Source organism: Nyctereutes procyonoides, unplaced genomic scaffold, assembly GCF_905146905.1.
Source record: "Nyctereutes procyonoides isolate TBG_1078 unplaced genomic scaffold, NYPRO_anot_genome, whole genome shotgun sequence".
Lineage (NCBI taxonomy): Eukaryota > Metazoa > Chordata > Mammalia > Carnivora > Canidae > Nyctereutes > Nyctereutes procyonoides.
This window is the reverse complement of record NW_026575146.1, coordinates 45,662,387-45,678,652: the sequence shown is the minus strand read 5'-3', so window position 1 is coordinate 45,678,652 and position 16,266 is coordinate 45,662,387. Positions and strand designations below refer to the sequence as shown.

The 16,266-nt window shown below is 40.0% G+C and overlaps 1 protein-coding gene across 7 annotated transcripts in view; it reads left to right on the top strand.

Annotated features, from left to right (window-relative positions):
- TLE4 (TLE family member 4, transcriptional corepressor) overlaps positions 1 to 16,266 on the top strand; it is a 142,309-nt gene that overhangs the window by 69,205 nt on the left and 56,838 nt on the right. For 4 of the 7 annotated variants that reach the window (XM_055309728.1, XM_055309723.1, XM_055309726.1 and 1 more), the window contains 2 exons: positions 3,118 to 3,322; positions 4,576 to 4,592. In XM_055309728.1, coding sequence (XP_055165703.1) covers positions 3,118 to 3,322; positions 4,576 to 4,592 — 222 coding nt within the window. The remainder of the gene's footprint in view (positions 1 to 3,117; positions 3,323 to 4,575; positions 4,593 to 16,266) is intronic. The other 3 variants (XM_055309725.1, XM_055309727.1, XM_055309722.1) reach the window with 1 other exon arrangement.

Here is a 16,266-nt window from a genome sequence, read left to right as displayed (position 1 = left end):
GAGGCCTCTTCCGAAGCAGGCAGAGTGAAGTCTCAGCAAGGAGAGTGTATTGTCTGTGGCTGTGTGTATGTCAGAGAGGAAGAAAACTGTGAAGTCTTGAAATAATTGCAGTGTGGTCACCAGTTTCAGGAGAAGGGGCTCAGAATCTAGATTTTTTTTTTTTTAAAGATTTTATTTATTTATTCACAAGAGACAGAGAGAGAGAGGCAGTGACACAGGCAGAGAGAGAAGCAGGCTCCATGCAGGGAGCCCGATGTGGGACTCAATCCCGGGACTCCAGGATCATACCCTGGGCCAAAGGCAGGCTCCAAACTGCTGAGCCACCCAGGGATCCCCAGAATCCAGATTTAGAGAGTTAAGGAGGGAGTGTGTGTGTGTGTGTGTATGTGTATACAGAAGGGGCTTCCTAAGAAGTGGAGAGAGCAGATTTGCACTAGTTTTTAGAGAAGTTTGGCTGTGCAAAGTCAAGGTCACACACAAACACACAGGCCAGTAGCTGAAGAGGGCAAAAGAAGGTTATTTTAATTAAATTTAACAAACATTTATCAAATGCCAATTATGTACAGGGCACTGTGTTGGGGGCAGTGGAGGATGCACAAAGTGATTAAAATACAGTGTTTTTTCCCTCCTGAAAAAGTGCTACCCCTAAGTTCTTTTGGCGTTCACTAGACAATTCATCTTAAACAAAATCCTAGGGATGCTGGTATCCAGCTGGCTGGCAGAAGGACAGAATCAGTGGCAGAACAGTTGAAGGTGAGGAAGAGCACTGCAGAATCAACAGCACTGAAAGGAAGAGGGAATGGAAAGCTGACACAGCCTGTGTAGGTGGGGCAGGATCTCGGCCTCAGAAAGATGGCCAGAGAGGAGAATGGGAGAAGCTAGTAGTGCCAGAGCTACTTGGAGGTGGAATAGTGAGGCTCTCCAGAAGTCTCTACTGTGAATGGCATATGCAACAGACTCAGGGTTTTTTTTTCCTGCCTTTGACATGTTCCTGGTTGCATAGAGAAATGAAGATGAGAGTGCTTATTTTTTGTCCTGAGAAAGAAAAATGGAAGAGAAACACCTGGATCACTGAAGGAAATGCTTCTGGCTGAGGCTTTTTTTTTTTAATGTCTAATAAAATAAATGCACATACTTTGGAATTGCCCAGGTATTCTGAGTCTCAGTGCTTGCAGGTAGCTCAGGTTTGCGTCAGATGTAGTCTCACAGAGCTTAGAGTCTGGGAAGGATGATAAAAGAAGACACATTTGCAGGCTCTTAATGAATGCTTGCCAATTGAACTTTGATCTGAGGTACAAAGTGGGTACGTGCCTGACCCATAGACATCAAGTATTAGGAGATTTAGAAGAGAAAAGGAATTCAAACAGTTTCTGGTGATTTTAGTTGAAAAGGTTCTGAAATAAATTTGCCATGTATTTACCTAAAGGCCTTGTTTTCTTCCTAGACATTTTTTTTTTTTTTGCACATTTAGGAAATAGGATGGTGTGCTCATACTTCCTGGTTACCACTAAGTAACAGTACAGAAAGAATTATGAGCATGACTTTGGCTCCTCAGGTGGAGCAATACACTATCTTGAAGCCTGCAGTTAGTGCTTCACAGGACTGTAGGGTGGGCACGGGCTGGTACAATATCTGGATCACTGCTCCAGTTTGTCCATTTTATTGATGTAAACATGCTTTAAAGGTGTTAGTACTTTATTGACTATATTTTAAGTGCATGTAGCCAGAAAATAGTTGTAGGTCAATTGGAGAAAAGAGCTAATTAATGCTATACTTTGACTTTTATAGTCAGACACAGGAAGACGTATAGAGTGAAAAGAGGAAGGAAATAAAAGTCATTTGGGGAGAAGAAAAAAATACTTTTTTCTTTGAAATATTTTCTTGAAAAGAAAAAAAAAGCCTTCCAGGATCCTTTTTCTCAGTGGAAGGGAGCAGCATATGCAGTCCTACCTGGAAAGAGTCTAGAAAACTGTTTGGCTGTCATAGGGTAGACCTGACAAGTGACTGACTTGGAAGCATTAATTAAAATGTAATCACTGCAAAAGTTAGTTTGAGAATTCCTCAGCACTTGTTCCCCTAGAACAGGGTTAGGCAGACAGAGTCTCCGGCAGAAGGGGGTTCCGGTGGGCGGAGGTATTAAACTGCCCGTCGTCTTGTTGCCTCCCCCACCCACCTCCCCACTCCTAGGAGGCCGAGGAGGCCGCAGGGCCTGCCCAGAGCCTTTCCTGTAGCCAAGCGTGATGCGGCCTCTGCTGAGGTCAAGCACTCCCATTCCAGCCTCTCAAGGGCTTTCTCCATGTGTTGCCAGTGTGCTGGTAAAAATGACTTTAAACTCTTGTCAGCACAGTTACTGGTGCATGCATCACAGTCCCACTCAGATAAACCTGTCACAACAGCGAGGCGGCCGTTGGAGAAGAGTGCAAGGGCAGGCCTCTAGCTTTCCATTCGAGCATCACTAAACGTGCACAGAGTGCCCAATTATTTCAGCATTATTGAGCAAGCCTACAGGAGGACCCCAGCCTTGCTACATTAGATTTTCTTTAGTAATTTGCTCAAGTACCGCTGAGGACACTTAAAGGGCTTAAAACGGTGGCTGCAACCGGTTTCCTTTTCTGGGTTGTTAATTCAGGTTTTCTCTTTCAAATTAACTCCCGCCGCATGCTGTGCAGCGGTTCTGGGAGAACTGTTTAACACTAATTTTCTCAATTTTCAGCTTTTTTTTTGTTCAACATAACTACTTTAACAGTTAGTCCACGTATATGTTTTGATTAGAAATGTAGGATAGCGAGGCCGTATGTTTTGGAGAACAAAATACAGACATTTTGTTGGAGAAAGCTGAGTTTCAGCTATTAAAAGTTACTTAGCTAACTTTACTATGTAAAAATTAAAGTTCCTTACAATACGGTGCAAAACCCCCAAATCTAAGTAAAAAAGAGTATGTTTCCCCTCTACATCTCCCTCCCTCCCCTTCTAAAAAATCTATATAGAAGGATAAATCTTGTCCTTTGTGGGTGCTGAGTTTTCCTTGATCATTTGCACCTCTTTTCTTTTTGGTGGCTGGGGGATGGGGCACGGATACAAGGAACAAGTTCAATATCTTTGTTTCATTCCTCACAGCAGCAACAACTCCAGGCCCAGCATTTATCACATGGACATGGTCTGCCAGTTCCTCTGACCCCACACCCTTCGGGGCTTCAGCCCCCTGCCATTCCACCCATCGGGAGCAGCGCTGGCCTTCTGGCCCTGTCCAGTGCCCTGGGAGGCCAGTCCCACCTTCCAATTAAAGATGAGAAGAAGCACCATGACAATGATCACCAAAGAGGTGAGTGATTCTTTCAAGATGTCAATCCGCTGTTACCTACCTGCCAAGGAGGGTAGGTTCTGGATAACCATTGTTTATTCTGTCTCAGGATTTAATTTAACCAGTGACTACACAAAGGATTTCCTCTGAAAGGTAAATGAATTATTGGAAGAGTTTTTTTCCCCAAATGATCCTCTAGTGGTTGGCAACAGTGAATGCAGTCCCCAACAGCAAGGGGTCTGGTTTCCTAGTTATTGCCTTTGATCCCCAAGACTAAATCAGTAATACAATCCCACAGTGCTCTGTGTTTGAAATAGCAAGTGGCATTAGTGGCTAATTTTGACCTATTCTGTTTTGGGGAAAGATTCACTGATAAAGACTCACTTGATAACTTGACAGAGTCAGTTATTAGTTATAAATCAGATCAGCCTATATGGTGCAATAAAAATCTCTCAGGTAAGAAAACAATTTTAGTAGTCTTAGTAATTGAGAAGGTGCAGCCCAAATTAATGAAATCTGTTGGCTTTAACTACCTCTCTCGCACAGGCTGTCTAGAAGCATGAAATCAACTCATTTCTTCCTATAAGAACAACACAATTGTTTATGCAAGTAATTGATTTGAAGGACAGTTGTGCTCCCTCCAGATTGGTTTCCTCCCTCCATTTAAAGTATATGATGAGTTCAGAGTTATTTTGATGTGACCGTATGTTTATATGGTGCTTACTAATAATTTGTATTAGCCAGTGGCAGAAAAGCAAATGAAGAAGTCTCTCCCCGCATTCTTTTGTGGGAATTTAGTTAGCACATGGGTGGTTCATTGGTTAGAGGGTGTGGTTATAATTAAAACCTCATATCTACTCTTGTTTCAGTGTCATTACCATGAATAATAACCTTGTGTAAATGATTTTATCACACAAACATGAATTTCCCATCTCTGATGTTGGAAACTGTAGTATTTCCCATCCAGTTACAGTAATGCTATGACGCAGAGCTGAAGCATGACTGTGAACACTTTTATAAGTGGACAAGTTGATAAGGAGTATAAATAATCTGAATTTCCAGCTTTGGTTTCTGAAATTGTGTCAAAGGTAGATTGGCACCTTGTGGATCTGGTTGAGTAGTATTAATAATTAACTTTACTGCAAAGATGACATCTGTGCCATTTATTATTTAGCAGAGATCAAGTTTGATGAATATGTGATTTTATGTAAACTAACTGGTACTTTTCTTTTTCCTTCTTCCCACCACCTGTATTGCTGCTGTTTTGCCTATAGACAGAGACTCCATCAAGGTAGGACTCAAATTCACACATGAAGGAATTGAATGGCTTAACCGTCTCTAAATGATTTGAATAAATCTAGTGACAGATTCTTTGAGATTTACAGAATGATTTGGTGGGTTTTACCAAATGGTTAACTGTATTTTTTACTACTTTCAGTTAAGTGGTTGAGATTTTTGAAAATACTGGTCTCATTTTTCTGTCACAATTGGATTTTTAGACCAAGATGGAACTCCGGAAGATCTGGCTCACATTGCGTATTTTATGTCTTGCTATGTGAGGAAGAATAACTACCCCCCCCCCCCCCCGTTAGCCTATGGCTGTAAGATAAAAATGAAAAGTAAATAAATTGATTTATAAGAAATACACATTAATCTCGTCTTAGAAAACAGTTCCATCCTACAAAACTCCCTAAGAAAATGTATAAAAGCATTCCTCTCTGCCAGAAGGAAATTTATTTATTTATTTAATACCATCTTGTTTTCCAGGAGAGCAAGTTATTCTTAGGTTTTGCATGTCTCTTATCTGCCTCTGTATCACTTTATAGACAAGTTGTAGGGAAAGAGGAAAAGTATTTAGAGCCTAATGATTTGGATGTGATTGTGCGATACCAGAATGGGATGTGCTAAGGATGCCTGAATTTATAGAGTAAGCAAACAAGAAAAACAGCCTACCATGGCAGGAAATGAGAAAAGGATGAAAACTGCTTGATCACTTTTGAGCCAGGCACAATGTAAAATGCCACTGTGCTATGCATAATTGCCTGTCTATATGTGCTGTATTTTGTAAAGATTAGAAGGACAAGGCAGTTCTCAAGCATTGGCCAGTGCACAGATGCTGTCGATTCCTTTCCTTGTGTTTAGCAACAATTGTCTTGGAACTTAGGCAGTTACATTTCTTATAGTTTTTAATAAAGTTATGTGTATGAAGTGTATGAATACTTAAATCTTTCCCTGAAACCACCTGTGCTATCACTTTGAAAGCCTCTTTATTCCTTGTCCTTTTTTCCAAAACCCTTACATAATGGAAAATAAAAATTAAGTGTATCTATTTTACCCTTCAAGAGTCTTTGTAGTTTGAAAGGGCATCTGTACACCCGTAGAAATGTCAACATTTACAATTGGAACTGCACACACTGAATTATTTAATTATGCTCTTACAGTTGTTTATTTTGTTGTGTAATGTGTATATCAATACCCAGATTTTTAAAAAAGCAATTTTGAGCTAAGTGTTTCACACAGGTGTGCTTAGGAAGTAGTAAGTAAATGCACTGACCAGGATTAACTGATAGCAGCCCTTGGAAAAGCCTGTCTAGTTATTCTGGAGCCAATAATATAAACATTCCCTGCCTTCTTATGATAAATACATACCTTTAGGCAGGCCAGTGAACTAAACAAAAGCCTCCCCTCTCCTGCCCTACTCTCAGAAGACTGAAAATATTTATACTCCAGTGCACACTTTTGTGTCAATTACATTTTATATTCCCTTATGCCAGAGCAGGGTGTATTTTGAAATCATCTATAATCATTCAGTATGAGTCTGGGAGTGAGTGTCTATATAGCTAGAAGCCAGGGGGAAAACAAAAAAGAAATAGAGGTGGGTGATTTAGCCTTGATTTATTATGGAATGGTAGCTATAAATAGATGTTTCTGTTGGGTATAGTTCTCAAGATTTGAAGTTGTGTCAGGTTTGGGGCTGTGCTGTAGCTTTGCAAGGTGAAACAAGTTTGCTAATTTTCGTAAATGTGTTCTGTGATGCTCAGAGAAGCAGTTAGTTGCTTGTTCCATTGATCGTCCTCATCCTCCCTTAAGTGGCTCCTGGTTAAGAGGGGCTTTTTATGATTGTCTGCTGTGTGACTTGAGATGGTTTTTATCAGCCGGAGCATGCCAGTTGCCTGCAGCTGGAGTCAGGCTTGTATGAAATAATTTATTCATGCAGGATAATGCTCCTTAACATTTAACAGGTAATGAACGTGACATAAATTTCCTTCTTGCTTTTAATTTTTCCCTTTCCTCTTCTAATGTGCAAACAGGCAGCTCTGGTACTCTAAATAATAAGTAATTTTTGGCCATCTGTCAAAAGGAAATTTCAATACAAATTTAAATTAATGGTGCCTGAAATTTTTTATAGCTCCTCTAAAAGCCTCTAATGTGCAGAAAATTCTGAATCTGCTGGTAGTAATTAGTGTTGCATGTAATGAGGATGTGGGCAATGTTATACAGCCCCAGTGTAACATTTTGATATGGTAGCAAAATTTTGATTTATACAGGGTTGTGGATGGGTTTAATTGTGAGAGACACTTTAAAATGTTTTCTTGACGTTACAGATTATTAAACAGGGCAGATTTCAGAATAGCTCATAAAATGTAATTTAAGTGTACTGTAAAGATTCAGGTAATTAAGGTGCCTTTACCTTTTTAGGTGTCAAGTAAAATGAGAGGAATTCACTTGTTAAAGCCCTGGGCCTTTTTCTTCCTTTTCTCTTCTTGGAAGTTCTGTGGCCACTAAACCCACATGCTATTGGCTTTATTGATCTTGTTTTCTATAACTCCAGTAGCCAAGTTTATTCCTAAGCCTTTTATTTACAGACCTGTATCTGAAGTTTTTCAACAAGGGGTAGAGAATATAAATGTGGACCTAAGAGGAAGCACTCTGGGAGCCCAAGAATCAATTTATTTGGGGATGAGAAACTAGAATGGTGTGTATTTTAGGCGGTTGAGGTAAACATCCAGGGGACTTGCTTGTCATTTGGCTATCTGGTAACTCCATGTGTCCAAAACTAAGCCCCAGAAACATGGACCATGATCCACTCTTATCCTTAGTGGTAGGTTGGAAGAGCCAAATTTAGCTGTCTCAAGAGGTTCCTTGAAATGAGGCTCTTACCCCTCTCTCCTGACTGGGGGCCTTCTCTTCTCACCAGTAGATGCATTTAGTACCATTTCTCTCATGAAACCAAGGAAACATTTTCTGGGGTAGTAGAACCTTCCAGTGCTGAAGTAGGTAGGTTGGCTGGTTCCAAAGTGGGGACAGAGCAGTCATTTCCATATGCTACCAGGAGCTGCCTCATTGCGCTCATACCAGTTCATGAAGAGAAGTCATGAGATTCCTCACATTACTGGTCATTCTCATCGGAGTGGCTGATGTGAGGATTATGATTTGGAACTGTGAAGGCCAAATTACCCAAAACTTCCCTGGAATTTGAGGTTGAGAAATTATGACTTCCAAAGGTCTATACAATTCTAATACCTTCTAACAAATAATGGATACCCAAATAAAGACCAGCTTCAAAAGAAATAGCAAAATTCACCATCACTAACTATTGATAAGCTCCATGGCCCCTTCCAAATTGATATTATTATGCAAACTTTATTACTTTGTCCTTTTAATGTATAATAGGTATCCTGTTTTTTTTTTTTTTTTTTTTTTTTAAAATCCCAAATGCAATAACCTCTTTGTGTCAGCCATGGGAAGGATTTGCCTATTTTATTTGTAAAATAAGTACGTTTTTCATACATAGTGGTAGCACTTTTACTTTATTATTTCATTGGATCGTCTTCCCCAAAATGCTGTGTTCATCCTCAGAGTATGATCATTTTTAGTGACTCATACACTGTCAGATTAATCTCCAGAAACAGTGTACCATCTAAAAAATGCCATTTTTGTTTCCACACCAGTGGAAAATACAATACTTTATAATTTTTGTAATTTTTGCTAGTGTAAGTACGGATGGTGCACTTTATTTTTCTAAACTTACATTTAGTTACTTTTCAAGCTAAATGCTTTTCTATGAGTGTATATACTACGTCATCCACCCTTCCCTGTCGTATGTGAATTCTTTGTTTTTGTTTAAGGGTTTTCATAATGATCTGTTCATTAGTCACATCTAAGGCAATGCCTGTTCATTCTGCCTCAGCTGTATTTTGGTGTTTATTCTGTGCAGGTGACTGAAACATCATACATTGCTTTTCTTCTCGTCTCCAATTATTTTCTGTTGCCAAAGAGGTTTATCAATGGAGAATTAGACTAAGGTGGTTTTTAGTAAAAACTGAAGTGTGTGATTCAGGCCAAGAAAGCACTTTTACCTCATTAGTTGGGTGTTAAGGTGAAAGTGGGTTTTTAGCTTGAATTAACAGAATGATTACTTCTGTTTGCCACTTCACTTTGTACATCAAGACTTGATGGTTAAAAAAAAAAAATTTTTTTTTAATTAAAAAAAATTAAAAGAAAAAAAAAAGACTTGATGGTTAAGGTTCAGTTCCGGTATCTTGTGTGACTGGTGGGGTTGGTTTTGTTTGTTTTTTCTGTCTCAAAGGAGTATCAGTTCAAAAAGAATGTGCCTTTTATATGTTTAACCCTTTGGTGTGTCTTGTGTGGAAGAAAGTGGAGAAGAAGCCACTTGAGAAAGAAAGGCTAGTACAAGAGGGGATAACCAAATGGTCCAGGCAGTTGTGTTTTTAAGCACCCCCCCCACCCCCATGCACCTGTTTAAGATACGAATGTAATTTTACCTTTTGGGAGAAAGCTTGGTGGGATTAATTTTCATTACATAGAGTTTTAGAAGGACATGTTATAGAAAGAAAAGGGCATAAAGTAATAGACTAGATTAAAAAGATGAAATCTATACAACATTAAAGAGAAGGGTATAAACAAAAAATAAAAAATAAAGAAAAACTCCCCTACCAAACTAAACTGTATCAGGGCTTGCATTATGTCCTATTTTTTCCCTCAGTCATCAGTAACCTGAGAAAAGCTATCTAATTAAGGACTGTAACTTGGACACTGCATCTTATCCATTCTGAGCTAGGGGAAAAATAAGGTGGGCTCCTGCTCACGCCCCATTTGCTGCATGTGTAACTCATAGTTGAGATTTCAGCTGCAAAGGTGGGTGCCATATGCTTAGCCTGCCTTTAGCCTTCCTTCAGACTCTAGGAAAGGATTAGAGGTGTTAACGCCCTGTCCACATCACAGAGCTTTTTGTGTGACTTAGTCTTATCCTTTGTTAATAAAAATTTAAAACCTACTTAGAAGTCATAGTGCAAAGATCATTCCTATACTTAGCATTGAGGTGTAAGAGCTATCGATTTTTAGCCACATTTTATTTTAATATTTATTTGTGAGAGACACACAGAGAGAGGCAGAGACATAGAGGGAGAAGCAGGTTCCCTGCAGGGAACCTGAAGGGGCACTGGTCCCAGGATCCCAGCATCATGACCTGAACCAAAGGCAGACAGATGCTCAACCACTGAGCCACCCAGGTTCCCTTTAGCCACATTTTAATCTATTCCTTTATTTCTTTGCTAAAGTATTTTAAAGCAAACTCCAGATAGCATGCAGTTTGCCTTTATGTACTTGAGGATGTAAAATGAATACATCTCTTTAAATAAGAGACTTTTTTTTTTTTGGTGACTATAATGCCTTTAATCACTCAATAAAAGTAATTACTTGATAGCTTCTTAAGTATCCAGCCTATAAGCAAACATCTTTGATGATTTCCAGTAATTGATTTGCTTGAAATGGGGGCCCAAATAGGATCCATTTCATTTTGTTATAATATCTCTCAAGTCTCTTTTAATCTGAGTGTTCTCTTTCGTTTTTAAAATTTTTCCTATGCCACTGCCATTTGTTGAAGAGCCTGGGCTGTCCTTCTGTAGACTGGCCCATATTCTAGATGTCTCTTTATGCTTCCTTGTGATGACAAAAATACTTTCTGCTGAATCATACGAGGAAAAGTCTTTTCTTACACTGGGAAGATGGATAGAATGACCTCTTTGCACGTAGTGTTGGTGATGAACGGTTTTTTTTTTTTTTAAGATTTTATTTATTTATTCATAGAGACAGAGAGAGAGAGGCAGAGACATAGGCAGAGGGAGAAGCAGGCTCCATGCGGAGAGCCCGATGTGGGACTCGATCCAGGGTCTCCAGGATCACGCCCTGGGCTGCAGGCGGCGCTAAACCGCTGCGCCACCGGGGCTGCCCGGTGATGAACAGTTTAATGAAATTTATTAATAAGGGAGTAAAATATCTAGAAATGATGCTGATCATTGACAAATAGAATTCTCTTAGTATCTTTTAACCTTCAAACACAGACTATGATGTCTTTGAAATCGAACTTCACTTTCCAAACATAAATATTGCTTAAGACAGTCCTTTAAAAATAGATTTTTAAGTAGGATTTTTAAAATATGTTAAGTACATCTGTTTCCTTGGGTGGTGTCTTAAATATGCCCTTTGCCCCAACAGAGTAAAATTTTCTCCCACTAAATTTTTAGCTCCTTGAAGGCAAGAATCTTAATCTTCTTTGTGGAACCATATAGGTAGACAAATCAAAGATTAGTTAAGAAGAGAATTGTAATTGAATTAGGAAAATCCAGACGCTGCTAGGAATCCTCCCTCCCTCTAGTAAGAGCTTTGTGTCAACGGCAAGTCACTTTAACTTCCCTGGATCGCAAGGGTATAATGCTAGGTATTTTTTCAAGCATTTGGAATTAGATGTTTTCTTATGTAATACAGTTCCATCCTATAAGTGCATTTTACAGTAAGAATCTTCTACCACAGGGTATGTTTCATCAGTAAAGTTGGCCATACTATTAGCTAAATAAACACACTGGTAATTGTATTTCATATGGGGGGTTTGGGGGGAAAGGGATAGTTTAATGTTTTAAAGTATGCCCTCAAGCATTCAGTGTTTAACTCTTTTTCAGTTTTCCAAAATAAGATGGTAATTTGAAATTAAATGTTTCAGCATCATTGTTGCTTTTTTTGTTTGTTTGTTCTTTGTAGTATTTGTTTCTAATGTGTATTTTTACTATTCAGAGTACCTGATCAAAGGACAACTAGGAACTTTTGTTCTATGTGTTTATGATGCAGTAATTCATTCAGTATTAATTGATACCTGCCTCTAGGCATGTAAGCTGTGCGAAATGTAACAGGTGCCCTAATTCCAGAAAATATGTTGTAATTATTTGTTTTTTCGAACAGATGAATAAATATCTTTAGGGCATAGCTGGTCCTCAGGTGGCAAGCATGAATGGATTAATGATGTGACTAGGGCAGACGTGCTTGTTTGCTGTGCCCTCCTCCACCACTGATCACCCAGGCAGAACAAATAGTAATTAACAGGGGCGGGTTGGTGGTGGGGTTGGCCTTCCCCAATTGATTTTTGGCAAGGGTGCTTTCTTTTCCTCCATGAACCAGTCCTCTGAGTTATTAGACAAACATTTTCCTCCTCATGTTTAATATATCTACTTTTCTTAATTAGGATGCATTTCATCTCTTGAAAACTATTGCACAGTAAAGTTAATATCTAACATTTCAAAAATTTTCAGAAGGGCCCAGGATTTATCAAAATGTTTTATTTATTTTAAAGATTTTATTTATTTATTTATTCATGAGAGACCCACAAAGAGGTAGAGACATAGGCAGAAGGAGAAGCAGGCTCCCTGTGGGGAGCCCGATGCAGGATTTGGTCCCAGAACCCTGGGATCAAGACCTGAGCCAAAGGCAGACACTCAACCACTGAGCCACTCAGGTGCCTCTATCAAAACATTTTAACTGGCACTTTAATTTCAAAGGCATTTGTTTCTCAAAATGTAGATAATTCTTTCAAAAGAACTATTCTAAAGAATTGTTCACCATCTTTTTTGTATTCTTCCAGTAACACTTACCCATAACCTCCTCTGGCAAAATCCTAAGATCATCGGGGTAGCTGCATACTCCTACTTCTCACTTTCTTGAATCATTTCTGCTGGTAATCATTTCATTTACCTGCATCCAACTTCTATATATCTTGTTCTATGGTGGTTTAAAGTAATTTATGTATCTTTTAGGTTATAGGCTCCCTATGCTGGGGGGGGGGGGCATCACTCACTAATAAGGGTTGTCTTTTTTTTTTTTTAAGATTTTATTTATTTATTGAGACACACACACACACAGAGAGAGAGAGAGAGAGAGGGGCAGGCGCAGAGACACAGGCAGAGGGAGAAGCAGGCTCCATGCAGGACTGACGTGGGACTCGATCCTGGATCTCCGGGATCACACCCCAGGCTGCAGTGGGTGCTAAACCACTGCACCACCGGGGCTGCCCAAGGGTTGTCTTTCAAATGTAAAGAGGAATCTTGTCTAATTATTACCATGGCAGCTACCTTGGGACAGGGTTGAACACACTTTAGGTCTCACGAAAGAGTACTAGAAAGGAATTGTGCTGAGGGTTGAGTAGTACTTCTGCAAGAATTTTAGATTCTTTTAAATAAAGCTTACCATTAATTGAAAGTAACAAAATCCTGTTTCAAGATCAAATGCTGCTTGGATCTGTCAAAGCAAAACTTTAAATCTGAGAGTTGAATACTTAGTTGATTTACTTTGAATCTAAAAATCGAACCAAAGTACTATTACCTTAACTTTATCAGATTCATTACTCTGAACCAATTCAATTATTTCTGCATGTAGTAAATTACAGTACTTTAAAAAACATTTCAAGCTTCCCTTACTAGTATTGTAATTTAGATTCCTATTTATTTGTGGTAGTTATAGTTGGTGGTTAAGCACCTTCCCTCCCCACACCCCTGGGATCCCTGATGCCTGTAGTTGAGCTTCAACCCCGCAGAAAACAGGCATACACTTACATGGAACCCACTCCCACATAATCTCCCTTTCTTCCCTCGCTGTTGAATATTCCATTCCTCCTCAACGTCTAAATGTTCGAGAAAAGCTTATGCTTTCCTATCCTTCGCACTCCCCTCCGCCCTGGTCCTGATTTGCAGTGGGGTGGAAGTTAAAATGTCTTAAGTATTATTGTTGTAAGTGAGCTTTCTGTGATGTGATAGGGTGAGCAAGAGGAATTCTTTTTCATGGAAATGAACTCATTATTTAATTGTATCACACCCTAAGGATTCTTGAATCTGTCTTTCAAAATTGGTACTTTTCAAGTTGCTGAGTATTCAGAATCTAGGGGAAGAAGAGAAAGGGAGAGGGGAGGTAAACAGGTTAGTGATGCCACCCAATGAGAGAGGCCAGTAGGCAATATAACACCACCTCATTTTTATTTATTTATTATGGTCATTTTAATTCTATAAATTTTTGAGTATTCTCTTCATTTATCTTTCTTTAAACTTGTGTTTTCTTGAGCGACATTTGGCCTTTTGAACAACAAAATAAAATTGGAAATGCTAATGTTTTGAGCCAACTAAAGGCGGAAAATAAAAATGTCACCATGGTAACAAAGCTGCTTTCTAGATGGTTTCCTAAGATATGCCTGAACTAGAAGCAGATGTCTGATTTGAGAATCTTGCCTCCTTCAATGTAAACAAATAACTTCTGGGCAGGTGTTGGAAATAATATGGAAATCCTATTAAGGGGCCCTGGGTTCCTGTCAGTCAGGAAGCCCGTGCCACAAAAGGGCTGGTTGTCACATAAAGGAGCAGAGTAAATTCTCATTAGGCTTGAGCTTTTCCCAGGAAATGATTGTCTCGGTGTGTTCTTTCTCCTGTGAATCTGAATGTAAGCTGTTGCTTCTATTGATCTATTCACTGGCTTTATTTTTCTCCTCTTCATTCCAGATCCTCCCTCGCCCAGCCAGCCTGTATTCTCCCCCTCACCCACCCCTTCCCTTTAGATTAACACTTGATCTGTGCTACTGCTCTGAGAGTTGTGACATTTGTGATTTTAACCTCCCACCCTGGGTTAGGGGGGAGGGGGGAAGGGGAAAGTCAGGGGAAGGGGGGAAGTCAGTCTTCATCCCTGGACCTGTTGGACAAAGAACCAGGCTGATTAGGCCGAGGCCAGGGACTGTTGGGAGCCAGCACAGTGAGCGACAGCCAGCCCTGAATACTGGTTCTGTGTATATTTCCTTGGAGTTATATTTGTGTTAATTAAACAGAGACCAGAAGCATGAAGAGACAGCGTTTTGTGAACTTTTTAAAACCTACCTAGTTGTCTTGGTGTAGTCAGCCTCTAAAACTGCATGAATATAGTAGCCGCTGGCCATGTAAAACATTTTAAATTTGAATTTGTTAAGATGAAATAAAAATTTAAAAACTAGTTTCTCCGTTGACTAGCCACACTTCATGTGCTGAGTGGCCTAGTATGGCACCATAGCTGCCCTACCAGTGCAGGTAAGGAGCATTCCCATCATCACAGGAAGTTCTGTTACATAGGAAGAGACTTTGACCTGATAAGGCTTGCTGGTTCTGCTGTTCCTTCTGGTTAAAACTGACTGTGATATTCAAAAACAAGGTTCCTCTCCATGCATAGAAAATACAGGGCATGTGCATGTTTTGGTTTTGTAGTAGCTTCTGTACTGCTCACAAATTGTTGACGTGGTCAGCTGCACTAATACAGTGATCTTTAAATGGTTGTAGGTCTTTTTTTTTTCCCTAGTGGAACCTGGTGGAGGAGCTTAACATGGATCTTCCTAAAATGGACCCCCAGGAGATGCATTTTAATGTCTCTAGATAGAAAGTTGAGGCAGTTTGGTGGTGGTGGTGGGAGGGTTTGAAGGCCGTGCATAATGATGCCTCTTTATAATACTCGGAAGGTTAAATGTGGATCAGCACAAAACAAGGCTTCAGAAAAGCCACACTATTATTATGCAGCATTTCTCGGACTATAGTCCCCGAGACGCACTTCATAAAGCCAATAAAGCTCGCACTGGTGGTCTCCTGTTGCCCTAGCAACGGACCATGGGGCACAGTGTATGTGAAATGCATGAACATCTGTGAATTAATCTTTTTTAGTTTGTTCTTTTCTTGGCACTGATTGGGCCACTCGGGCTTGTGCCTGTGACACTGTGTGTGGAGGGGTAATCTGGAGCAGTCCCCAGGGTCTTGCCCTAAAGTGGATGGTGGAATGGCAAGTGAAGGGAGATTTATCCTGGTAGTGCATTCGGCAGTGGAGGGATTTGGCCTGACAGCACTCTTGGTGGGATGTTATTAGCTTACTTTCTGGTGCATGGGGAAATGAATAAAAAATTTTCTAGTAAATCTGGGCATTATTGGGCTTATCGGGCTGCCCTGAAAAAATAATCTTTGGAGAAAATTAATCACTTGTATTTATACCACAGTGATCAGGACTTGAAAGGTCTCCGAGTTATCCCATACCCTGCCCTAACCCCAGGCCCAGGCCCAGGTTTGGCCTGGGGATTATAACCAAACCATATTTGGGCTAGTCAGAGGGAGGTTCCTGAATTGGATCCTTAGGCTGGAAGGAATCTGTTTTCCTAATAAAATCTGGCAGTAACCTAGTCTGTCCTTACTTAGGAAATTTTAAACTAAGCTGCTGACATTTTTGCTCTTGGGAAAATCGAGTGACCTCTAATAGAAAAATAAAAAAGAAGAGGCATCAAGGAATACTTTGGTTAGATAAGTCACTCCCCAGCTGCTGACGGAATTGTCTTCAGTCCCTCCCGTGTTCAAGCTGACGCCCTCCCTCCAGACCATGGGAGCACCATGCCGCAGACTCTGCTCACTTCCTCCTGTCACTGCCAGATGCTCACTTGGGAAGTGTTTTGCTCACCCTTGTCATTTTCAATTCCTTTCTCCTCTTCCTTTTTTCTTCTTCTCCCCTTTTTTGGTCTCCCTCCATTCTTCCTTATGGGTCGACCCTCTTTCGTCCCTGGGGAGGAATGCAAGAATATTACACATGAGATGTCCCATGTTGGATGTAGTCTGTGTGTATGTAGTACATAGGGTGAG